The 27,147-nt window shown below is 49.7% G+C and overlaps 1 protein-coding gene across 1 annotated transcript; it reads left to right on the forward strand.

Moving 5' to 3' along the window:
• Positions 1-1,574: 1,574 nt before the first annotated feature.
• On the forward strand, positions 1,575-26,451 carry SLC51B (SLC51 subunit beta). Its single transcript, XM_069625089.1, has 4 exons — positions 1,575-1,831; positions 12,997-13,131; positions 16,462-16,552; positions 23,318-26,451. The coding sequence occupies exons 2-4, from the start codon at positions 13,056-13,058 to the stop codon at positions 23,532-23,534; spliced, it is 384 nt and encodes a 127-aa protein (XP_069481190.1). The 5' UTR covers positions 1,575-1,831; positions 12,997-13,055; the 3' UTR covers positions 23,535-26,451.
• The last annotated feature ends 696 nt before the right edge of the window (positions 26,452-27,147 follow it).

Raw genomic sequence — 27,147 nt, forward strand, 5'->3', positions numbered from 1 at the left:
TTCCTCCACCGACACACGATGGAGAAATGGCCAATGCGTTTGCAAATGGAGCACTCCTTGTCTCTGGCTGGGCACTCCCTGTCAAACGCCAAGTGTTTCGTGCTGGTGCATCTTTGACACTTTAGGGGTTCTTTTCTGTTCCCTCTCCCTTCTTTCGTGTCAGCAGCCAGCCTCTCTCTTCCTGCATGGTAACCCACTGCTTGTATTTCTGCCGAACTCTGGGCCCCCAGTAAGCTCCTTACGTCTTCCTGCCGTTTCTTCGACTGCCCTGGCGATCTCAATCGCTTTCTCCAACTGCAGTTCTTTTTCAATTATAAACTTATCTTGGACCTTCCGGCTGTTAGTGTGGACGACCAACATGTCGCAAATGAGACTCTCCGCGTTGTTGCCAAAGTTACACAGCGCCGCTAATTCCCTCAGCTTGGTGACGTAATCGTCGACTGGTTCAGATATTTCTTGCTTTCGTGTGTAAAACCGTATTCGGTGGAGCACTGTGTTCTCTTTACTGGCAAACCTTTTTACGATTCTCCTGACCGCCTCCTTGAAAACATCGTCATTGTCGCCAGCCACTGGTATCGGGGTGAGACTCTCGAATATTCTCTGTCCTTCCACCCCCAGGGCATTTAATAGCATGGCCCTGCGCCTCGCCGCTGAAAACCCCGCCCCTCCTAGGGCCTCCACATATGTCGTGAATAGGGGCTGCCATTGTGGCCATGGAATGGCAGGCCTACCTGGAGTCTGGAGAAATGGCGGCGGTGGCGTTGCTCCTTGCATGTTCTTCCGTGGGGTCTGGTTGTGGTCCTCGTCGCCAATTTATGTAGTATAATTATCTCAATGAAGACAGGAGCCTCTGATCTGGTGTAGATGTATTTATTTACTCAACCAGATTTATGCAATATGCACCCAACGTGAGTGCATTAATGATAAAGGCCAACGGGCCCAAAGTAGCAGAGAGAAAGTTCCTGTTGGTCCAAGTGGAAGCCGAGTAAGGAGCGGGCCCCCGTAGCAGGAGGGCTATGTGGGACGCACCTTATCGCGTCGCCCGCTCGTCCCATAATGCACGCGGGGCGTGCGGGGGCGGAGCTTGATGCAGTGGCGAGATCTCGCGAGAGCGCGGGCTCTCGCGATGTCTCTACACCCAGGCTGCCGCTATGCGGCAATAAGTTAGACCCCGCCCCTGCTTCGCCACTTGACCATATTGTGTGATCCTGGGCAAATCACTTTGCCTGCCTGTTGCTCAGTATCCCCCTCTGATAAAAATCGGGGTGTAAACAAGTATTGAGTAAGCATTTTATGAACAACTGGTGTCTGCTTTCCTGAGAACATCTCATGGCAAGAGAAACTCGCTGAAACCAATTGTATGGCACTCAACCAGGGGCAATAAACAGCGCCTCCTCAGCCGAGTGTGGTAAGGCTGGGCCTGCCCAGGGTTTGTGCTGCTGCAGCTGGACTCTGGCAGCGGGCCTCGCCCGGGCGCTCCCCTCGTGTTTTACTGCCCTCAATACGGGAACCTTAGCACTCGCCTCGGGTAAGAGGTCAAAGTCTCTGGCTCAGCAGCGGAGGCGAGGGTTCAGTCACCTCAGCTCGGGCCCATGGAAGGGTATCGACCGCCACTCCCGGCCAGTGACCTCGCCCGGAGCACGAGCACTGGCTGCAGGCCGCAGCTCGGCCCTTTCCAGGAGCAGAGAGGGAGGGACTTGGGGGAGCTGCCTGGCTGTGAGCTCTGCTCGAGTGCAAGGGCCTGGGCCCTGCTGCTAGGAAACCCCGGAGCCAGACAGCTGCGCGCCTAAGTTCCCGCCTCATCGTCGCCTCAGAGCTGCACAGGCTTCTGGTGAGTTCCAGGGCTGGCCTGGGTATCCTCGCTTGGAATCTTCTGGAATATTGCATGGCGCCAAATGAGGCAGGGCGCATATGCTACTGCTTGCTTAAACACTTTGGGCACGATTCATGGAATATTTTGCACGGTTCAAAGTGACTTTGCATTCCTGAAAAGTGACTTTGCGCTGCCGACACAAACCCTGATTCATGGAACTGGGCAAAGTTTTCTTTTTGCAGAGGAAAGTCGGTGCAAAGTCATTTTTGCAGTAAAATCATTTTTCAGCAGTGCAAAGTCACTTTGAACCGTGCAAAAAATTCCATGAATCGGGCCCATTGTCGGGCGAAGCACTATTTATTTTATTTATTTATTTTTGCATATGTATAGTGCGCAAAACCCATAGGCACTGTGTCACTAATAAATGCAGCCCTTTGGTTGACGGTCCATTTCAGCCAAACACGATATGCTCAGTACATGGCACCGTGTCACCCAAAGCGATGCATTTATTGAAGTGAACAGTAAAGCCCCGCCGCGGCTCGGTCTCTGCGCTGGGACATCACCGTTTGCAGTGCCATCCAGGTGCAACGCTAGCTCCCTGCTGGCTGCACTCGAAAAGCGCAGCGCCGAAACAGCCGGCACCAAAAGGCCTGTGCCGATGGGCATAATGTTGGGGGTCAAGTGTGTTTGTCTCCCGAACCCCCACTTTTGTGGCACATCATTTTGTCCCACTCATTTGGCAGGGGCCCCTTTCATTTAGCTGTCATGCCCCCTTCGCCTCCCCCAACATTTTCAGCAAAGTTGCTCCTCTGTACCGGAATGCCCTCCTTCGTGTTGCAATGGCCCTGGAACTTCATTAGCAGAACTGGAGTAAGAGTGAGTAACTTTTACATTGCTTATACTGGGAGAAAACTTGCCACACGTGCTATAAAAAAAGCACAAATTATTATTATTCCACAATAATTTCTGATTACTTCTGAAAAAGGAATGTTTGCCAGTCCTTTTTGCATACTTGCCAACATGACCCATTCCAATCTGTAGGTGCTTATCCAGACCTGTTTTTTTTCTTTGCATTCTGGGACTTGCAGTTCCACTTTTCCCAGCATAAAACTCAGACTACAAGTCCCAGAATGCAAAGAAAAAAACAGGACTGGATAAGCGCCTACAGATTGGAATGGGTCATGTTGGCAAGTATGTTCTTGGCTGTCTTAATGAGATCTTAATAGTCTGGCTCTATTTCTTGATTTTATTTATTTATATTTGTAAAGTAGGTAATTTTGTTTAGTAAGTACTCTGGGGCGTGTCTGAGAGACCATTGGCGTTCTGTTCTGATAGCAGGCGTGTAAGGCCGTTTTTGTATTCTTGTACCAGTGGGACTAACCATATTTTTAGCCATGTAGCTGAAAAAGAAATGGTTTATAAGTGTCAGGCTATTATGCAAGTCTATGCAAAAAGGACAAGCACACTCGTCCTTGGCACTTAAGGGGTTAAAGGTGTGGTTGACCAAGGAACGATTATTGTCCTACCTGTCACCCGCGCTCTTGACATTCTGCACTGCAGCTCGATATTATTAGGAAAGAAAGGAGAGAAGGGGAGGCAGGATCTGGGGTGGGAGAAGACAGAATGTTGACACCATTATGTCAGGTATAACAAATACCAGCAAAGTTATGGTGTGTAAATAAAAAAGCCTTGAAAACAAAATCTTCCACCGGAAATGTGAAAGTAGAACGTGTCATGTCAACTAAGTTACACCTGCCACAGCAGCTCCCAGCAGCCATCACGGAGCCAAAGGCCTGCATTTGAGCTCATTTACATACCCACAATGCATTGTTCATGTGGCTGTGAGTTGGTCCTGGGAGTGGAGTCGGGGGTATTAGCATACTTGGTCGAAAAACAATTGACCTTTTACTTTTGACTGAGTTTTTTTTATCTTTTTTTTAATCAAAATTCGGCCAAATTTAATTAAATATATATATGGGGTGAGGTAGGGGAATGGGGGTAGGGTTGCGGTGGGGGTCTCCCTCCGCATTTTCGACCAAAAAAAGAGCAAAAAAAATTCTGTAAAATGTGAAAAGGTAAAATATTTTAGACCAGGTAGAACCAAACCAGAGTCGGGACCTTGGGAGGTAGGAGACAGAGCGGTCATAAGGGAGGCTCAGAAATAAGGGGAGTCGGGGGAGAAGAGGCAGAGAGAAAGAGAAGTCAAAATGACAAAATAGCGGGGAGAGCTGGGATGTGATGTCTGGAGAGAGGAGTCAAGAGTATTGAGAAGTCAGGAGAGAGTGGAGTCGGGAGTAGTAGGAGTCTACACATGGCCGTCGCCTCACCATACTCTGGTGATGAGCTAGTGCCATCGTGCAGGTAGAATCGGGAGTGAGCAGAGTCAGGAGTCGCTGGGGTCTGGAATCTGGGCTCAGCCCTCAGTGGGGATTGAACCAGTTGAGTGGAGAGAGGGGAGTCGTGAATCACTGGTGCTGGAGTCAGCGGAGTTCAGAAATTAGAGAAGCAGGAATAAGTAGGGTTATGAATCAGTGGCGCAAGAAGAATGGCATCAGTGCCCACGATGATCAGCAGCTGGCAGAGTTAGATAACCTTAATCGGGGGCATTGTGCACTGTGTGTACATTTAAGGCCTTGAGCTGGGGCACTGCCCATCATGCTACGTAATTGATCTCTGTACTAACCCTCGTTGATGTGGGCATTTAAGCCTTTGAGTTGGGGCATTGTCCCTCCTGCCATCTAATTCATCTTTGTAAGCCCACATGATATGATATCGTATGGCATTTGTAACGCGCCTATACACAAGTGTTTCATTTACGGCTTTGAGTTGGGATTTTTGCCCACCGTGCTATGGAATGGATCTCTGTCACCCGCTGCCATGTGTACATTTACAGCTGTGGATTGGCGGCATTGCCCACCGTGCCATCTGATTGATTTGATTGAACATTTATATGGTGCCTATACAGCAAAAAGTGTTTCCAGGCGCCATAAGATAAAAAGAGGGGGGAACAGAGGAGAAAACAATAATGGTCCTACTCAGATGGTTCAAGTGCAGTAACAAGAAGTGCAGAGGGAGGGGTAAGATCGGGGGGGGGGGGGGGGGAGATAGAGAGAGATGGAAAAGTGCCAGGGAGGGAGCCCCAGGGGCACGGTAGGTGCTAAGGGGAGCCCAGGAGTGCATGTGACCAGGGAGAAGGGGTAAGGGTCTATGGTGCGAGGATGAGGGTGGACCAGACTCAGTAGGCTAGTCAGCGAGGGGTGCCCGAGGGCTAGTGCTGGTGACGGAGCAAGCGGAACACTGGTTGAAGGAGGGCCCGGCCACAGTAAGACTCATAAGGGACACAGCGGCAGGGGATATTAGCAGGGAAGGAGGAGGAGAAAAGGAAGGTCTTGAGAAGCTTCCAGAACTTTAGGAGATCCGTCTCCAGTCGGAGAGGGGTAGGGAACCGTTACAGAGAGAGGAACTCCTTAAGCCTCTGTGGTGAGTGCATTTAAAGGTTTGAGTGGGGGCATTGCCCACCGGGCTATCTATTTGATCTCTGTAACCCTATATGATGTGCACGTTTACGGGTTTGTGTTGGGGGCATTGGCCTGTACGGCAAGTGAAAGGTGCCGGCATTCAATCCATGTTGAAGAAAAGCACATTTCATACCTATGTGAGTAGGATTTCAACTTCAAAACACATCACCTTTGTAGGGGTGGCCTTCGATGTACCCCTGAACTCTATTTGCTTGGACAGGAATGAGGACAGTTGGCGCAATGGATGAGAGAAAAGGGTGCCACCACCAATGGGCAATGTTCGGAGGTGGTTAGATTTGTGGTGTCGTCCTGAGACCTGCGGGTTAGTGGCACTATAGAAAAATACAGATAGGTAGGTAGATAGATAGATAGACAGGTAGGTAGGTAGATAGAGAGATAGATAGATATGTAGATAGATAGGTAGGTAGGTAGATAGATAGGTAGGCAGATAGATAGGTAGATATATAGATAGATGGGTAGGTAGGTAGATAGATAGGTAGATAGGTAGATAGATAGAGAGGTAGGTAGAGAGGTAGGTAGATTGATAGGTAGGTAGATAGATTGATAGGTAGGTAGATATATAGATAGATAGGTAGGCAGGTAGGTAGATAGATATGCAGATAGGTAGATAGATACATAGGTAGGTAGGTAGATAGATAGGTAGAGAGGTAGGTAGGTAGATTGATAGGTAGGTAGGTAGATAGGTAGGTAGGTAGATAGGTAGATACATAGATAGGTAGGTAGATAGGTAGGTAGAGAGGTAGGTAGGTAGATTGATAGGTAGGTAGGTAGATAGGTAGGTAGGTAGATAGGTAGATACATAGATAGGTAGGTAGATAGGTAGATAGATAGGTAGATAGGTAGATAGATAGATAGATAGATAGATAGATAGATAGATAGATAGATAGATAGATAGGTACATGCAGTGGAAAGAGGAGTCTTGCCGGGGTGAGCGTAGCGCAGTGTGTGTGGTGTGCTAGAGACACTCATGGGCTGGTCCAGTCTTGAGGAAAACGATCAGGAAATATGGAGAACCGGGATCTGATCCCGGCGATTAGGGCTCCGCGGGACCAGTCCCAGCATTCTCATGGCCTGGCACAGTAAATATTTTTTACTTTATTGATTCCAATTTACAACTGGAATTTCAGGTCTGTTCTTTTGTTTGCAATGACTTGTTTGATACATGTCAAATGTCCACTGCTTGCCTACATTATTGGTAATGATTTGGTGTTTGAGTTTAAGGTCCGATTAATGAGGACTGTGCTTCTATATGACTATGAGGAACAGTCACAAGGATCTGGCATTCCCATGTTGGTATGCAGTTTTTATATTGAATATTTTATAAGGAATGAACATATATCGAATATTTTGAGAACCAACCTTAATGGAAAGACCCCATGTTAGTAAACTGGTAGGTTTGCTGATTTCACGGAGGACCAATGGGGTCCAGCTCCACCAGGTGACGGGATGATCGGCCTACAATGCAATCGTTTTTGGGGGGGAAATAAAATGAGGCAACTTTAGGCGTCTTGGGGTTCTACCAGGGGCACAGAGTTTGCCCTTAACCTGAATACAAGAAGTGGTTCTTTTTAGTGGAAGATGGGTTTGTCGGCTGAGTAATATTTTCTATGATTTATGTAAACCTAATAAACTGATGTAGGCCTGACCTTCTAAAATCCCCACTGCCTTTCCTGGCTGGGGTCAGGGCAATTATAAGAATGATTTCCTACAGGAATCAATATTTTGCTTCCCCGCGAGCCTCACCTCCCCCTGTTGCCTGCACTACCTCTCTCCTCCAACCCCCCTGGAGAAGGAGAAACACACTCTTCTCATGGGGCGTTCTGGGACCGCATTTCCTGGTGGCACTCTGTGTAACATCCTGAGGTGCCTTGACTGAGCCTCACCTATGGCTGAGGTGCCTATGGAACATTGCATTGCTTCAAGCAGGGGTGGACTGGGAACCAAAAGACGCCCTGGAAATTGTGTTCATAGTGGTCCCATATTACATATTTTCAGCAAGCCCAACCGTTTTCCTATGGGAACATTTGGAAATACAACAGACAAGAGGCCCAGGGTGCAGAGGCCCACCGGGAAATCTCCAGGGTTCCCTATAGGCCAGTCCACCCCTGGCCCAGGTGCAGAGGTCTATCGGGAAATCTCCAGGGTTTCCTATAGGCCAGTCCACCCCAGGCCCAGGTGCAGAGGTCTATCGGGAAATCTCCAGGGTTCCCTATAGGCCAGTCCACCCCTGGCCCTGGTGCAGAGGCCTATTGGGAAATCTCCAGAGTTCCATATAGGCCAGTTCACCCCTGGCCCGGGTGCAGAGGCCTTCCAGCAAATCTCCAGGGTTCCCTATAGGCCAGCCCACCCCTAGCCCTGGTGCAGAGGCCTATTGGGAAATCTCCAGAGTTCCCTATAGGCCAGTCCACCCCTGGCCCGGGTGCAGAGGCCTTCCAGCAAATCTCCAGGGTTCCCTATAGGCCAGTCCACCCCTGGCCCTGGTGCAGAGGCGTGAGGCTTTGGGGGCACACAGGTGGTCGGGCAGCGCGAGGCGCTGGGGGCACACGGGTGGTCAGGCAGCACGAGGCGCTGGGGCTCATGGATGGTCAGGCAGCACGAGGCGCTAGGGGCACACAGATGAGCAGAAAGCGCGAGGCGCTGGGGGCTCATGGATGGTCAGGCAGCACGAGGTGCTGGGGGCTCTTGGATGGTCAGGCAGCACGAGGCTCTGGGGGCACACGGGTGGTCAGGCAGCGCGAGGCTCTGGGGGCACACGGGTGGTCAGGCAGCACGAGGCGCTGGGGGCAAACAGATGGTCAGAAAGCACGAGGCGCTGGGGGCTCATGGATGGTCAGACAGCGTGAGGCGCTGGGGGCACACGGGTGGTCAGGCAGCGCGAGGCGCTGGGGGCTCATGGATGGTCAGGCAGCACGAGGCTCTGGGGGCACACGGGTGGTCAGGCAGCGCGAGGCTCTGGGGGCACACGGGTGGTCAGGCAGCACGAGGCGCTGGGGGCAAACAGATGGTCAGAAAGCACGAGGCGCTGGGGGCTCATGTGTGGTCAGACAACGTGAGGCGCTGGGTGCACACGGGTGGTCAGGCAGCGCGAGGCGCTGGGGCTCATGGATGGTCAGAAAGCACGAGGCGCTGGGGGCTCATGGATGGTCAGGCAGCGCAATGCTCTGGGGGCACACGGGTGGTCAGGCAGCACGAGGCGCTAGGGGCACAAGAGTGGTCAGGCAGAGCGAGGCGCTGGGGGCTCATGGATGGTCAGGCAGCACGAGGTGCTGGGGGCTCATGGATGGTCAAGCAGCGCGAGGCTCTGGGGGCACACGGGTGGTCAGGCAGCGCGAGGCTCTGGGGGCACACGGGTGGGCAGGCAGCACGAGGCGCTGGGGGCACACGGGTGGTCAGGCAGCGCGAGGCGCTGGGGGCTCATGGATGGTCAGGCAGTGTGAGGCTCTGGGGGCACACAGGTGGTCAGGCAGCGCGAGGCGCTGGGGGCACACGGGTGGTCAGGCAGCACGAGGCGCTGGGAGCTCATGGATGGTCAGACAGCGTGAGGCTTTGGGGGCACACAGGTGGTCGGGCAGCGCGAGGCGCTGGGGGCATACGGGTGGTCAGGCAGCACGAGGCGCTGGGGGCTCATGGATGGTCAGGCAGCGTGAGGCTCTGGCGGAACACAGGTAGTCAGGCAGCGCGAGGCGCTGCGGGCACATGGATGGTCAGGCAGCGCGAGGCGCTGGGGGCACACGGGTTTTCAGGCAGCACGAGGCTCTGGGGGCACACGGGTGGTCAGGCAGCGCGAGGCGCTGGGGGCACACGGGTGGTCAGGCAGCACGAGGCGCTGGGGGCTCATGGATGGTCAGACAGCGTGAGGCTTTGGGGGCACACAGGTGGTCGGGCAGCGCGAGGCGCTGGGGGCATACGGGTGGTCAGGCAGCACGAGGCGCTGGGGGCTCATGGATAGTCAGGCAGCGTGAGGCTCTGGCGGAACACAGGTAGTCAGGCAGCGCGAGGCGCTGTGGGCACATGGATGGTCAGGCAGCGCGAGGCTCTGGGGGCACACGGGTGGTCAGGCAGCACGAGGCACTGGGGGCACACGGGTGGTCAGGCAGCGCGAGGCGCTGGGGGCACACGGGTGGTCAGGCAGCACGAGGCGCTGGGGGCTCATGGATGGTCAGGCAGCGTGAGGCTCTGGCATAACACGAGTGGTCAGGCAGCACGAGGCTCTGGGGGCACAAGGGTGGTCAGGCAGCGCGAGGCTCTGGGGGCACACGGGTGGTCAGGCAGCACGAGGCGCTGGGGGCTCATGGGTGGTCAGGCAGCACGAGGCTCTGGCGGAACACGGGTGGTCAGGCAGCACGAGGCTCTGGGGGCACACGGGTGGTCGGGCAGCGCGAGGCGCTGGGGGCTCATGGATGGTCAGGCAGCGTGAGGCTTTGGGGGCACACGGGTAGTCAGGCAGCGCGAGGCGCTGGGGGCACACGGGTAGTCAGGCAGCGCAATGGGGGCACACGGGTAGTCAGGCAGCGCCAGGCGCTGGGGGCTCATGGATGGTCATGGCATAATGACAGGCAGTGTAAGGGGCTTGGAGGTCACGGAGCTTTGGGTGCTCGTGGCATAATGACAGGCAGTGTACGGGGCTTGGAGGTCACGGAGCTTTGGGTGCTCGTGGCATAATGACAGGCAGTGTACGGGGCTTGGAGGTCACGGAGCTTCGGGTGCTCGTGGCATAATGACAGGCAGTGTACGGGGCTTGGAGGTCACGGAGCTTCGGGTGCTCCTGCAGAATGACAGGCAGTGTAGGGGGCTTGGAGGTCACGGAGCTTCGGGTGCTCCTGGCATAATGACAGGCAGTGTACAGGGCTTGGAGGTCATGGAGCTTCGGGTGCTCCTGGCATAATGACAGGCAGTGTACGGGGCTTGGAGGTCATGGAGCTTCGGGTGCTCCTGGCATAATGACAGGCAGTGTACAGGGCTTGGAGGTCATGGAGCTTCGGGTGCTCCTGGCATAATGACAGGCAGTGTACGGGGCTTGGAGATCATGGAGCTTCGGGTCTGTAGTAAGAAAGTGTGAGGAGCCCGTGGCATAATGACAGGCAGTGTATGGGGCTTGGAGGTCATGGAGCTTTGGGTGCTCATGGCATAATGACAGGCAGTGTAAGGGGCTTGGAGGTCACGGAGCTTTGGGGTGTCGTGGCATAATGACGGCCAGTCTAACGGGCTTGGAGGTCATGGAGCTTTGGGTGCTCGTGGCATAATGACAGGCAGTGTAAAGGGCTTGGAGGTCATGGAGCTTTGGGTGCTCGTGGCATAATGACAGGCAGTGTACGGGGCTTGGAGATCATGGAGCTTCGGGTCTGTAATAAGAAAGTGTGACGAGCTCGTGGCATAATGACAGGCAGTGTAAGGGGCTTGGAGGTCATGGGCAGACAATGCGAGTAGCGTGTGGGGGTCTTAGGTCACATCGACAGTCTCTGTGTGGAGCTTGAGCTTGTTGTGCCAATTTGCGAGACAGGGCGAAGATGTGCACCGTCGTTCAAGCGCCTTGAAGTTCAAACACTACATGAAAGCTGCACCTCACCCACTCAAATACTAACCCCCTCTGCCCCCCGTGTACTTGCAGGCTGACACCACCACTGCAAAGTAGAGCAAGTGTGGCCCGCGCCCCACAATGAGGAACTCATGGAGCTCAAATGCGCGGGCGAATAAGCGGGTGGGGGGGGGACAAAGGGGAATACCCTTATGAAATAAATAATAAGCACCAGCAAGGCACAGCACTCCCTGCAGAACCCCCCAGGCCACCAGCAGCAGGCAGGGAGGGGACCAACCACCACATAGGTTACAAAACCCAAGAGCAGGAAGGAAAGGTGACCAGCAACCAAGGAAGAAAGGTTTTCACACCAGGGAGTGTAGGGTTGTCGGCGCCAGCCGGCCGGGTGTGCATACAAGAAGCGGCAGCTAGAGGGAAGCTCCAGTCCTCTGTGGGGCTCTGCAAGGAGCACCATAAGCCATCTGGCGGACTCAGAAGACTACAATTCCCAGAACCCACCCACCCCGAAAAGAAGGAGAAGAAGGAAAAGCAGAGAGAAACAAGGACAACGAACGTCGTTCACAAAGTCGTTGGAAGAAGTTGGCGGCAGGGGCCACCGGGGGACACCCTCTGGCCCAAGTGCCCAAAAGTGCAACGAGAGATGAGACTTTTTATTATGAGTGTAATTTACAAATACATTACAATTATGTTTTATGATTTATATAGATGCAATAAAATCCACGGCCTTTTTATTGCCAACGCTAAATCCAATGTCTCATTCATCTGTGGGGCAAACCCCAAAGGGGGTGGGGTTTGCAGGGGAAGTACAAATGGTTGCCACCTTGCTCCACAGCGTATTTATAATTTAAGGAAATGTAGGTAAATAATTCTTAATGGGGCGCAGCTATTTCAAATACTCTTGGTGTAATTGCTGCTTTGTATTCACCTGAAATTCCTGCCAAGTTTCCTTGAATACTGAGTGAGAAAAATGTGTGGTCGCTTGTGCGCTTTGCAGCAACTAGCAAAAATTATACTGATAATAATGAGTGCGCAAGAAAATACTGACAAATATCAGGAAAAAAGGTATAGTCTTAATGAAAAATAAATCCAAAATGAATTCTTTTTATTTTAAGATAGATGATATAAGGGAAATGTATTTTAAAATTAAAATAATTCATTTTGGAGTGTGAAGATCAACACAAATATTTCTTTTTCTTCATTAAAATAAAGTCTTGTTTTCTTGTTTTTGTCAGCATGTTCATGCACTCTTATTAGTATCAGTATCATTCAGTATCATTCCTTTCCCCTCCTTCCCCCCAGAATCTCACTGTCTCCAGAGCCCTGTTTCTCTCTAGGCTGGACTATTGCAACAGCCTCTTTCTAAATCTGCCTTCCTATACTCTGCAACTCATCCAGAACAGGACTGCAAAACTTATCCTTGGCCTCAAGTCCAGGGATCGTATCTCTCCTGCACTGAAATGGCTCCAAGTGGCTGCAAGATTTAAATGTAAGACCCTCTGATTCGTCCACAAAGCTTTCTGGGGCCTCAAGACCTTCCTCTTTGCTTCTGCCTTCTCTCTTCCTCTCCCCTGCTGATCTCCTGTCTGACACACGCACTGGTCACCTGGAAACCGTCTGATTTTGGGCCCAGGTCCCTGCCTGTCCCTCTGCTAACTCGCACTGCCTCTTGGCACCCCCTGCACTTGTGGTCTGTATCTGTAACCCTACAGTCCCCTCTCCTGCACTTATTGTCACTTGTCTGCACTTCTAACACTAGCACGTGCCACCCGTTGGCTGTACTACTTGTTGTTTCCTGATTCCTTGTCCTGCACTTCTCCATCCTCGCCCTCATCACCGCCCTCCCCCCGGCACTTCTCCCCTCCCCGCCCTCCTGCACTTGCGTGATCTGAATGTCACTAGGCCTAGTAAGATCACTGTTTCCCCTCCCTTGCCTCGTCGAGCCTTGAGATACTTGTGTATAGCTGCGTTATAAATGCCATATCATATCAGTATAATTCCCAGACTTGTTGTAAAGCACACAAGCAACCACATTTGTTTTCTCATAGACTAATTGTTTGTTTGCCAGCAGCACATATGTCAAAGATCCATGTGTTTGCCTTATATTACAGCTCCTGGATACAGGACGCCTGCTTCGTGCCGCATATTAAGAATCAGTCTTTCCCGCAACATGGAGCCCAGCAGCACCCCCGGGATGTCGCAGGAGCAGATGGAGAATGCCCTCTGGTTCTTCCGCACAGAAGACCGTATGTGAAAGTAGTTGGTCATTGTGGGGGGCTTTCTTGTATTCCTTGCGGCTTATCCCCAATACATAGAAGAACCTCCATTTACATTGCATGGCAAATAGCAATGATGCCCAATTAGACTGGTCTGTTTTTTATTATGAATACTGCTTGGATTATCAGTGCTAGTAGCAGCAGTGGTCACAGGTAAAGCGCAAATTTCACGACCTCAGTGGTGTCTTGGTACGGAGTCCGAGAAGGCAGGAAACCGTAGAGGTGACAGGATGGGCGGATGGTGCTGCAAGAGAGATAGGTTTGCATGACCTTACCAGGCCAAAGGTTGAGGGTGCTCAAGATCCATGATGGCCATGGGAGGAGGTGCCAGACCAAAGGTTTGAGGGTGCTCAAGATCCATGATGGCCATGGGAGGAGGTGCTAGACCCAAGGTGTGAGGGTGCTAAAGATCCATGATGGCCATGGGAGCAATGCTAGGCCATGGGAGGAGATGCTAGACCAAAGGTTTGAAGGGTGCTCAAGATCCATGATGGCCATGGGAGGAGTTGCTAGACCATAGGTTTGAGGGTGCTCAAGATCCATGATGGCCATGGGAGGAGGTGCTAGACCAAATGTTTGAGGGTGCTCAAGATCTATGATGGCCATAGTAGGAGGAGGTGTCAGACCAAAGGTTTGAGGGTGATCAAGATCCATGATGGCCATGGGATGAGGTGCTAGAGCAAAGTTTTGAGGGTGATCAAGTTCCATGATGGCCATGGGAGCAAGTGCTAGATCAAAGGTTTGCAGGTGCTCAAGATCCATGATGGCCATGGAAGGAGGTGCCAGACCAAAGGTTTGAGGGAGCTCAAGATCCATGATGGCCATGGGAGGAGGTGCTAGACCAAATGTTTGAAGGTGCTCAAGATCCATGATGGCCATGGGAGGAGGTGCTTGCCCAAAGGTGTGAGGGTGCTCAAGTTCCATGATGGCCATGGGAGGAGGTGCTAGACCAAATGTTTGAGGGTGCTCAAGATCTATGATGGCCATAGTAGGAGGAGGTGTCAGACCAAAGGTTTGAGAGTGATCAAGATCCATGATGGCCATGGGAGGAGGTGCTAGAGCAAAGTTTTGAGGGTGATCAAGTTCCATGATGGCCATGGGAGCAAGTGCTAGATCAAAGGTTTGCAGGTGCTCAAGATCCATGACGGCCATGGAAGGAGGTGCCAGACCAAAGGAGGGAGCTCAAGATCCATGATGGCCATGGGAGGAGGTGCTAGACCAAATGTTTGAAGGTGCTCAAGATCCATGATGGCCATGGGAGGAGGTGCTTGCCCAAAGGTGTGAGGGTGCTCAAGTTCCATGATGGCCATGGGAGCAAGTGCTAGATCAAAGGTTTGCAGGTGCTCAAGATCCACGTTGGCCTTGGGAAGAGGTGCCAGACCGAAGGTTTGAGGGTGTTCAAGATCCATGATGGCCATGGGAGGAGGTGCAGACCAAAGGTTTGAGGGTGCTCGAGATCCATGATGGCCATGGGAGCAAGTGCTAGACCAAAGGTTTGAGGGAGCTCAAGATCCATGATGGGCATGGGAGGAGGTGCTAGACCAAATGTTTTGATCCATGATGACCATGGGAGGAGGTGCTAGACCAAAGGTGTAAGGGTGCTCACGATCTATAATGGCCATGGGAGGAGGTGCTAGACCAAAGGTTTGAGGGTGCTCAAGTTCCATGATGGCCGTAGGAGCAAGCACTAGATCAAAGTTTTGAGGGTGCTCAAGATCAATGATGGCCATGGGTGGAGGTACTGGGCCAAAGGTGTGAGGGTGCTCAAGATCCACGATGGCCATGGGAGCAGGTGCTAGACCACAGGTATGAGGGTGCTCAAGATCCATGACGGCCATGGGAGGAGGTGCTGGACCAAAAGTGTGACGGTGCTCAAGATCCATGATGGCCATTGGAGGAAGTGCTAGACCAAAGGTTCGAGGGTGCTCAAGATCCATGATGGCCATGGGAGGAGGTGCTAGACCAAAGGTTCAAGGGTGCTCAAGATCCATGATGGCCATGGGAGGAACTGCTAGACCCTCTGAGAACAAGTCCATCCACTTGAGAGTGCTTTGCGAAAGTGAGAGCATGAGAGAAGAGGGTCCGGAAGAGGAGAGAAGACCTCTGGTGGGTATGTAGTATTGACTTTGGGAAGGAATGAGAGGGGCACCTGTTGAAAACACAACACAGGAAGCAGGCATTTAAGTTTAATATGTTTGGCAGCTGAAAAGTAGTGCAGGAAGGAAGTGCTGTGGTGTTTTGATAGTGTCAATTCAATGTCTGTGGGAAGAGGGGCGGGAGGCCAAGGTAAATCTCCTAGTTGAGCAATGATGAGAACATGGACAATAGTCAATGTATGGGTGAACCTCAGCTATGAAAGCCTTCATCTGAGGGGTTCAACACAGGGCCCAAGTGGCAAGCGTTTATACACGAAAACCCTGTAGGACCAAAATATGAGAACCAAGATAGAATCCATCTCCTTTTCCTCAGAGAGGGTGGGAAAAAAGGATAAGCTCGGGGCACTGGCACTGGCCACATGGCTAAAGCCTAATAGGGTCTCCAGCCTGGGTTAAGAATTCCCCAAACGCACACAGGCAAAGACGCCACAAAACAAAATTGCTCCGATTGTATGGCAAGATGGAATCTCTCGAGTTCAGTAACAGAGATGCTCACAATTCCGTTGGGTCAAAACTAAAGAAAAACAACCAAAAAGGTCCCCTGTGATTCCTGGGGTCTCCCTCCCCATGATTTCTAGTGCCAAGTTGTTACCAACTCTCTAGGCCTGGGTCCTTAGGCCCTCTCTGACTTCTTGCCAAAGGCTGGTCCGGCCTCGTTCCCGATTCCCCGCCGCTGACAGTCTGCTTCTTCCCCAGGCAAAGAGAGATCATTTTTATTCTGGTGCAATTATAGCACCTTAATATCAACGGAAGCCCCTCATGAAAATGATGTATACAAATTGTTTTAAAATACAGCACTGTGAAAATGATAATTACATGAGCATCAAAGTGAAGAAGAAAAAGCATTTTAAAAAACAAGAAACAAGCCATATTCAACTGAGAGACATCAGACACAAAACTAAGTGCAACATCCAAAGACGCAACTGGTGATCACAATACAAACATTATATCATGGCTGCAAATCATAGAGCTTAATGCAACCATGTTGCAGCCATCAATTAAGAAATAATTGTTCAGGTACTGAAGAAAATAATTTCACTATATAAAAGTTGATTGAAAGAAGAATCCTTTTAAGAGTTGTGATGTTTTTGGACTTTAGAACTGGTGCCCTTTTAATCAAACGCTACTTTCAATCTTCCCACAGCCATTGCATGGAACTACTTCATCCTCGGACTATCCATTGTAGGACTGACGCTCGGCCTCCTCCTTCTCGGACGAAACATTATGGCCAACAGGTGAGTGCATCTTGCAAGTCAAGGAAAGGCCTTCGGCCTCCTTGCTAATAGTACGTGTATCTGAGAGAAAGAGGAGTAATGGCCCAAAATGTCGCCCTCACAATAACAACGGCCGAAAATGACGGCTTATTTTTGTAGACCCCCCCCCCTCTTACACCACATATATATGTGGGGGGTGTTTGATATAATATTAATGTGGGGCGACTGCGGGGGGTATCCCCCCGCTCGGCCGTCGTAATTATGATGGTCGCAGTGATCACATAGATCTGAAAGAGGCTCTGACTCCAGCCTTCGCTCACCTAGAAGCCCCTCCATTCCTACACATCCTAGATGAAGATCTGCTCTGGCCTCCATCACCCCCTTTCACATGTCACATGTTCTGGTGTTTTTGGCAGAGTCGGCCCGTTGCTAGCTATCTCCATACCTGTGCATGTGAGATGAAGCCGCAGACGCTGGAACTCCCCGTATAGATTGCAGTGCATGCGTTTGCAAACTTGATGGAAAACGTTTTCTAAATGCATGCTTTTGAAATGGCATTGGGAATCCCAGCCACTACCTGTTACGTTTCACATGCTTTGAAAAGGTTAAGGAGGGGTTGGTTCAACCGATGACATCGGAAAAGGAGACGGGCAGTAGGCATGGACATGTGCAGAATGTTCTCTACTCCCTGGTGTGACTTATCGAGCCAGAAAAAGGGGCATGTCCCTAAACCTGCACTTTTTGAGAAGAAATTTACTATGAGTTAATATCCAGAATATATCTAAACGTGCACACTCTCTGCCTCTTTTTATAATAAAAAAAGAAAGCTAATATTACGGTCATAAAGCGCTTAATATAATATTACGATCATAAACCTCTTAATGTAATATTACAATCATTACTGTGCGCCTCGGGCGATGTGGCGTGTTTTTAAGAATTGAAATAAATAAATAAATAGATAAATAAATAAATAAAGCGCTTAATGTAGGATGTCTTACGTGCACTCTAAAAAACATAGACTTCTTTTCCTTTGGGAATAGGCCTGCAACTTTTGGCTCTCCAGATGTTTTGGACTAAATCTCCCATCAGCTCTAGCCGGCATAGCCCAAGGGGACGGACCGTGGGGTTCGCAGCCCAGAACATCTGGAGAGCCTCAGGTTGCAGGTCCAGTCCCGAAGGGAAACATGAATGCGTTGTTTAAGGGACTCAACCTTGCTATTTGATGGTCTTCATCGGGAGAATAAGGTGACCTGTAGACACAATAAAAGTTATCGACCAGGAAGAATACGGGAAAGTGTAGTGTTTTTTTTAAGTCAAACATATATGAACAATCACACCTCCACACTCGACTTTGGAGATTCTAGAGGGTGTACAATGCAGACAGTGTCACTTTCCTGGGCGAGGCAGACTGTCAGTTTATTGATTGCCGAAACAGAGATGTGTAGGTCAGCCGCCATCAGTGCTGTGCAGGTCAGCTCCTATCAGTGCTGTGCAGGTCAGCTGCCAACAGTGCTGTGCAGGTCAACTGCCAACATTGCTGTACAGGCCAGCTGTGCTATGCAGGTCAGCTGCCAGCAGTGCTGTGCAGGTCAGCTGCCAACAGAGCTGTGTAGGTCAGCCGCCATCAGTGCTGTGCAGGTCAGCTCCTATCAGTGCTGTGCAGGTCAGCTGCCAACAGTGCTGTGCAGGTCAACTGCCAACATTGCTGTACAGGTCAGCTGTGCTATGCAGGTCAGCTGCCAGCAGTGCTGTGCAGGTCAGCTGCCAACAGTGCTGTGCAGGTCCTCTACCAACAGTGCTGTGCAGGTCAGCTGCCAACAGTGCTGTTTCAAATACAAATAAAGATACAGTGATACACCAAAGACCAGTGAGACCTCTCTAGAGAGTTCCCTTTGTCACTGAGAGAACAAACGTTACATTGATCTAGCACTGACCAGGGAACAACCAAGGCTGTCCTAAAAATGGCAGCTTCATGGTGATGGGCACCCTCACCCTTACTAAGGAGCCCTATGCTGGATAGAGAGAGAACCTTTCTACGTGCCCTGATGGGCCAACATGGACACGGCGCCAATATGCCAGCACATACCACTAAGATACTGCAACCAAATGTGGGGTCCTGGATGCCGGACCTGCGATGTGCCCCTTCCCTCCTGCAGTGGTTGAGTTCCGCAACATGAAGAGAAGTGCCCCTCTGACGGCACGTCCACTAGCCCAGCATGTCGGACATATACTGCTTGGTAATAACTCGCATTGACTGCCAGTCTTTCTTCACTTTCTCTCTGCAATTGACTATTTCACGGTTATGTCATCATTACTCAAACCCATCATCATTCTGGGTTGGCAGCTACAGCAGAGGAGACCATCGCTAGGGTTTCCCTGGAGTCCCTTTTAAGGTTGGGACCAGGACTAGCAGTCACTTGGAATCTGCCTCCTGCTTCCATTAACAAACAACGTGTCTGAAAGCTCCTCCTCCTTAAACTGGTAATCATAAATGCACTTACGCTCCCACTTGAGCTCGCCTCTGAACGGTATTCCCCTTTAGCACTTTGAAGCAGCCTCCAAGCAGTCTTAAGCGCTACATCAGGAAGCGACGATGGACGGTGCCTGCTTTTCTGCACTTCCTGCTCTCTCTCCAAGTCACTCTGCTCCCCTGTTTCCTCATCGCCCTCAGTCCTTGAGAGTGAAGAATTTGTGAGGAGACTTTGAGTGTGTTGTTCCTCGTTCGTGACACGTAGATGTTATGTTAGGTTTTTGTCACGTGAAACTACTTTTTCATTCCTAACATAAGGAGAGAGGTACTTTGCAATCCCCCGGGGCGATGGGGGGTGGCCCGAAGGGTGTTCGGTGGTGGCACGAGACTCTTCCGAAAGGGAGTACGGTGACTGATTTTAATAGAAAATATACACAGAAATGATTTCTAGGGGGGGGGGCAAGCAGCAATATTTTTACTCAAGGGGAGCTCGGACCGAAAGAGTATGAATACCACTGATGTGGAGGGTTGCCTCGCTCGCAATGTTTGCTCAAACGCGGTAATGTGGGGCCATTTGGAACAGTGGTCGGAGCGGTTGGAAGCGTTTGGGAGCGGTGCTGCCCTACTTTTTGTTAAGTGTTGATGCTCCTTTTATTTGAGAAAGAGAGCTCCGGAATGATTTCGTTTTAAAATAAAAGTGTAGGAAGAAGTTGAAATGTGCACCTGAATGCACTGCACTGAGCACTCCCTCGAACAGCAGGCGTGTTTGTTTGGGGGTTTGGGGAGCAGGTGGGAGGGAGCGGGGACAGGCCAGCAGGGAACATAGTGCCACTCCTTAAGAAAGAGATGTCCAGGGAGGCTTTTGACCTGCTAAAGCTGCATTGGATGCAGCAGGCGCATGCGCTCCAGTGCAGCCTTGGTGGCTGCAAAGCATTCCTGGGGGAGGCCCACAGCCCTGGCACACTCTGCCCTTTAGAATACCTCAGATATGTGTTCTTGTTTTGGGGGTGGGGGAGAAGGGGAAACCTGGACCCCATAAGCCCATGTGGTTCTTTTATAGGTAATTGTGGACCTGAATTAACTGCACATTTTGTCCGCACTTGGAATTATTTTGGGGGATTGAAAGAGCACATTAGGAATCTGAAGCGTGGCGTAGAAGTGTTTTGCTCACTGAGTACTTCCAAGCTGTTTCAGGGCCCTGCGAGTTTGGTAGGTGCTGCTCAGCAGAGAACTGCACACCCGGTGCAGTTTAGTGCTCCGTGCACTTTCACCGGCGCTTCTCTTGTGACTTGGCTGCATGTGATCCGTTCACTTGCTCGCCGCGTCCCCTCACTTTCTGGTGCTCCCTCTTTGACTCTCTGCTTTAGGTTTGTGTTTTCATGTCCTAGTGTTTTGTTTTTATTCCTCCGATTTCCTGGAACATTCCTGTTTCTTCATCATTTTCTACCACATCTCATTTCAATCCCCATTCTCTTCACTTCCTTTCTTCCCCATTCGCCCTTCCTTACCTTCACTACCCATTTTTCCTCTCCTTCTCTCTCTTTCTTGCTTTCTGTCACTCCCGTCCTATTTTTTTTATTATATCCGCTTCTTGTTTCCCTTTTCCCTTCGTCTTTCTGCCACTGGAATCATTTCCTGTCTCCTTTTCGATATCTCCTTCTCGCGCCTCTTTAGTCCCCTTCCCCTTTCACCAAAAAGAATATATTCAAATATAAAATGGAACATCAAATTAAAATAGGTCAGTGCACCATGCAGACCCAGAGTTCTTTTGAAAGAAAGCTATGATGCTTATGTACTAATCTAATTAAAATCATTTTAATGGCAATACTTTAATACAGTGTTGAAAAAAATCAAACTATGTCTACTCTTGTAATTTCCCATATGTGTTTGAAAACAACCTAACTCCAAATGTCTTTAACGGATCTTGTGATTCTAAACCGGGCTGTTAGTGACATCTGCTGGCAAAGCGCAATATTGCGACTCGTCTTTTTGTTTACATAGCTGAAAGCGTGGGAGAGCCCCGGCTCCAGGGCAATAGTTGGAGACTGCCTGGGCTCAGCCATGGCTAGCCCCAGTCCACTTAAGAGATGAGTGAAAGTGGGAATTGCTTCAATGCTGGGCCTCGTTGTGCAAGGGGACATGATCACTCTCCGCTTCTGTAAACTCATCACAGCTATCACTGGTCTTGGGGAAACTGCCAGTGTCTTCACCGAGCCTGTGGCAGCCTGGCAATACCTGTTACCGGGCAGCTGTAATCTAGCAGTGCCTGTCTCTGGATATCAGAACCCGGTGGGAGGTACACATGGCAGTGTTTTTACTCTCCGTAAATCTTACTTGCGCCCCCCGCTCCATTATATGCCGGGAGCACTTTTAATTTTGTGTTTAATAGAACAGAATTCTGACTGTGCCACAACTGGCCAAACTCGATTACCATTCCCGCTGGGTTACCACGGTATTACAAGGGGTGGTAACTCTCCACTTTTAGAGTCCGTAGGACCCCATGGAGACTTTTGGTGTATTTACTGCCCGCGAAGTTACTGGGCGGTTTCTCCGCCGGCGGTAAATCTGCCAAAAATTCTCCTTTGGCAGTGCGGGAAAAACAGCTGTAAATCTGTTACCACAGGGAAAAAGTGCAGCGTTGGAATTAACGCCACTTTCTTTCTGCACTGCCACACCTTTAATGAGGCCCCAGGAGTCTTTTCCATTTCCTCTCTATCCATGAGCACTTATGTTTGCACGATCACTATTTCCAAGCACGATTGCTCGCTGTGATCAAGGAAATGGCGACCTTTTTCCACTGAACACCACTGATCTCGCGGCAAAGCTGGACTGTCAGAATGTCCCACTTAATGCAGCCGACCCACGCCTTGAATCGATTTCACCTCTTTCAAAACTGCATCGTCCGACTTGTGGCAAACACCCAAAGACAAGATCGGTCTCGGGAGGATAGCTCAGGGGAAACGTGCTCGCCTTGGAAGCAAGACGACACAGAGGTCCGGGCTTAGAAACCTCTGCGTATCACATCATTGCATATCTCCCACACTTCACAGACTCCCCTCATGGTAAGAGTTAGGTTTGCAACTGCTCACCCTTGCAATGAAGCCCTTTAGGGACTGACACCACTGCCCCAGAAGAATAAAGAGAATTAGCACATGGAATTCGTTATTGACCTCCTCTCAGCCAATCAGAATGTTTTGAGCACAGTCATTAACTACTGGTATTGACTGCATTATGAATATTCTGACTTCAAAAGCAGGCAGGGAAACAGCGATGCAAATTCCAGGTATGATTCTGGTTTCACAAAACAATCCCTCTTTGAGCGGCTCTTTTCTCCCACTGCACTAGCTAATTTACCACACCAAAGAGAACGCTAAAACATGTGAAAAGCTTTCACTTTCTTGGGAAGAAACTGTTTCTTTTTTCATTACACCTAATGCACGCTCATGTTAAATCCTTTGCAGTTCAACCAAGTTTGCAATTAAAATGCTTTACTCATAAAGACACCCTTGTTTCTATCAAATATTACAAAATGAAACACATTTGATTTCCTGACAGGATTATAGTTACTCACTAATAATGATATGGTATGATAGGTTAATTATTACACGCTTAATACCCAGGGGTTTCTAAGCGCGGATCGAACCTGTGTTGCTCCGTGTCGTCTTGCTTTCAAGGTGAGCACATTGCCCCTGAGCTATCCTCCCGAGAATAAAAGTTTTCTACTTTACAACCCCAACCCCAAAACCAATATTGCTTCTACCAGTATGTGCTAAATGCCTTGTAGACCTCGCTTGGGATAATGACCCTTCCCCAAGATCCGTAACTTGGGGACGGGTCATTATCTTGCCATAACGACCCCTCCCTGGTCTGCATGGTTATAATAGGGGGGGCGCACTTCTAGTCACTCTAGTCCCATAACCAAGGACTTTTGGTGGCTGTCCAGTCTGTCTTTCCAGAGTGATGGGGAGTTCATTCCAGGTCGACCGAGTCAACTTGCGGCTGAGCTCTACCTCTGTTCCAATCTTTAGCGCTTGTCTGCCGGTTGTGGATTGTAGCACTATATAAATACGACATAAAGAGAAAATACGTCACTGCTAACGCCGCCACTCCTACTACTGAAATCATTTATAATCTTAACATTCAGATAGTAAGATTATTCTATATATTTTTTGTGTAGCGCCTCACACCCGAAGGCCTCAGGGCGCTGACAATAATAAGCCTTGGTCTTCAAATACTCATTTCCAATATGTTTTATACTATGTTGAAACCTGTCCTTGCGTGTATTTATCCGTGACTTCTTTTCATTGCTGTCCTAGGAAGCGGAAGCTGGCTGTCCAGTATACCCCGGCGTCCATGGACCTGGAATCGCCCGGAGCGGGCACGAAGCAGGCCTTCGTCACGATGCCGGAGGACGTCGGGCATTGTCAACAAGGTCAAGATTCGGATAAAGGACAGGCGCCAGGAGATATTATAGTGCAGTGGAAAGATGGCGGCGTTAGCTCCTTATACAGAATGGCAGAGGAAGATGTATGAGCCGGGATCCACGAAATGAAAGCGGCCACATCGGATCAAAGGCCTACGACAGGGTGCGCCGGGACCTTAAGGGTCTCTGAGATGATGAGGACTGTAATATTGTTATTGATTTTAATGACTGCAATTAGCATCCAAGTTGTGCATTTACCAGCTTGTACACTGTGCATTCAAGAGTATCAAGTGTGCATTTGAAACACTTGTGTATAGGCCCGTGATAAATGCCATATCATATCATTTACCAGCTCACCCATTGTGCACCGTATGCTTTCTAGCCTGTCCACAGCGTATCTACCAGTGTCCTCGCTGTCTATGACCCAGCTTCCATATTGCATAATTCCCCCGCATATCCGCCAGCCTCTGCGAGACCAGCCCACTGCATACCTTCCACTAATCACATTATATTACAAGCAGGACGCAAGCTGCATTACATTTCCCAGATGTTCCAGTGCCGGACATCCAGTGTCTCCCCTGTACATCTGTAAGCACCGATTTCCAGTGCCCTCCCCTATATCAGTCGGCAGCTGCACTTTTACTGCCAGTTTCAGAACGTCATGGCTACCAGAGTATCCACCTCACCCCAGTGACAACGAGTATCTCTTCTCTAGCTCTGTTGGAATTATCATTCTGTATCTTTCAAAGCCCCCAATTTGTATCCGCCATCAAGATATGCTGTGTGTCGTGTGTCATGTGTCGTGTGTGTGTGTGTGTGTGTGGGGGTGTGTGTGTGTGGCAGTGCTTTAAGCGAGGTAAGAAATTGAGGGGGAGGCCCTTATTTGGGGTTGTGGCTTCCATGGTGGACGTGGCCTGAAAAGTGCACAAACCATAGTAAGGCACGCGAACAAATAGCCGGTCAAGTGACACAGCGAGTAGAGCGCTCGCTTTCACATCTGTGCAGAGCTTGCAAACGTAGGTTTGAATCCCAGCAGGGCCAATCTCAGCCTTTCATCCTTCCGAGGTCGATAAATGAGCACCACATCACCATGGGTAATAATAAGCAGCGCTCAGCTACCTGTGGGTTCATAGCGCTATATACATGCCAAGTGATTATTATTAAATATACAAATAAATGTAAGCGTTTATTTATTTGTATGCGTACCTTACAATGGTTTGTGTACTTTTCAAGCCATCTTTTATAAACATAGAAATACACTCTAGGGGTAACACATGGAGGAGGTGGGGTTGGGGGTAGGGGCAGGGAAGCGGTATTGGAGTGAACTACGAGTGGAACTACAGGACCACAAACTAACTGATGCCGATGTAATCACTGTAGACAGCACACGGCATGTCTGCTGAAGTATACACAGTGGGGGCTTTGAAAGGGTCAGTGTGAGAATGGTCCAGCAGCTTCCCCGCAGCCAATCTACCGGCCAGCCCGCTAGTGTACATGCTCCCAGCATAAAACCTTCACATGCATCAGTTTACCAAATGCATCCTGCTGCACCCTAGGTGCTGCATCTCCGCTAGCACCCCACAGTGCACTTAGCAGACTCATCATTGCATATTAACCAATCCCCTTCTTGTGCTTTCTAATTGTCTATCAATGTCCACCCCCATTCTATCAGTGCATGCACCCAGTAGCATTTCCAGAATATATTCACCATCTCTTCAGTATATCTACCGCCGTCCACGCAGCATTTCCAGCAGCACCCAAACTACACATTCTAAGCAAACACATTGAGAACCTTTCAGCACCGACATTGTGCACTTTCCATGCATGCATGTCTGCTACATCCCCACTGTGCATTTACCAACTTCCCCATAGTGTGTCTTCCTGCATTGCTACTGTGTATTTAATGGCATCTGCGCAAAATAGCAACTGACATCCCAGATATGCTCCAGCATTGACGATGTATGACCTCATTCTCACTGCATATGTATGATTATTGCATATATACAAACATGCCCATTGTCATCTACCAGCATCTCTTCTGTGCCTTTGCTAGCATGTCCACTACATATCTTTCAGGTTCTCTGCTTTATGTATACCAACATTGCATCTACCATACTCTCAATGTGTGTATACACCAAGAACCATACTGCATATCTGCCAACATTGCCACTCGATAGGTTTCATCATTGCATATATTCTGAACATGCTTACTGTGCATCTACCAGCATCTCCACTGTGTATCTACCTATGTATCCACTGTATAGCTTTCAGGTTCTCTGCTGTATATATACCAAAATTGTCTCTGTGCATCTACCATCTCCCCACTATGTGTATACACCAAGAACCATATTACATATCTGCCAGCATTGCTACTCGATAGGTTTGATGATTGCATATATTTCAAACATATCTACTGTGCATCTACCAGCACCTCCACTGTGCATTTACTAGCATGTCCAGTACATATCTTTCAGGTTCTCTGCTTTATGTATACCAACATTGCCTGTGTGCATCTACCATACTCCCAATGTGTTTATACACCAAAATCCATACTGTCATACATGCCAACATTCCGAAGTGGCTGAGAGGGAGATTTCTAGAGCGAAATCGGGAGACAACAATTTTGCAATTGGAATGCATTGGGAAATAATTATTTTAGGTGGGAGAACGTGAAAAATAGCAGTATTTTTCACTCGAAAATCAGGAGTCTCCCGCCTAAATCGGGAGGGTTGGCATGTATGTACTGTATATCTGCCAACCTTGCCACTCGATAGGTTTCATCATTGCATATATTCCGAACATGCTTACTGTGCATCTACCAGCATCTCCACTGTTTATCTACTTATGTCTCCACTGTGTATCTTTCAGGTTCTCTGCTTTATATATGCCAACATTGCCTCTGTGCATCTACCATCATCCCAATGCGTGTATACAGCTAGAACCATATTGTAAATCTGCCAACCTTGCCACTCGATGGGTTTCATCATTGCATATATTCCGAACATGTTTACTGTGCATCTACCAGAATTTCCACTGTGTATCTAATTATGTCTCCACTGTGTATCTTTCAGGTTCTCTGCTTTATATATGCCAACATTGCCTCTGTGAATCTTCCATCTTCCCAATGTGTGTATACACCTAGAACCATATTGTAAATCTGCCAACATTGCCACTCGATAGGTTTCATCATTGCATATATTCCGAACATGCTTACTGTGCATCTACCAGCATCTCCACTGTGTATCTACCTGTGTCTCCACTGAATACCTTTCAGGGTCTCTGCTGTATATCTACCAACATTGCTCTTGTGCATCTCTCATGGCCCCAATGCGTTTATAAACAAAGCACCTAACTGCATATCTGCCAGCATTGCAGCAGAGTATCTAACAGCATATCCCCTGCTTGCCTGTTAGCTTCCCCACAGTGCATCTACCAGTAACCCCAACGCGTATCGCTCTTCCAGTGACCACGCTGCCTCCCCATCGGCATCCCTAATGTGTATGTACCCTGAACGTCTACCACCACCCACAGTGCCTTGTCATCACCCCTATAGTGGCTGTACCAGCAGAACTCCCACTGACGCCCAGCACCCAGAGTGCATATTTACTAAGTTCATGTTATAGCCCTTAATAAAGAAGTGTTACGTCCGTTCATCAGCTAAAGGCGTGCGTTCATGTTTACCTCTTTCTGTGAGGCTTCCACTGTAACAGGGCACTTAAGTGC

Source organism: Ambystoma mexicanum, chromosome 11, assembly GCF_040938575.1.
Source record: "Ambystoma mexicanum isolate Mex_15411 chromosome 11, UKY_AmexF1_1, whole genome shotgun sequence".
In the NCBI taxonomy this organism is placed as follows: Eukaryota; Metazoa; Chordata; class Amphibia; order Caudata; family Ambystomatidae; genus Ambystoma; species Ambystoma mexicanum.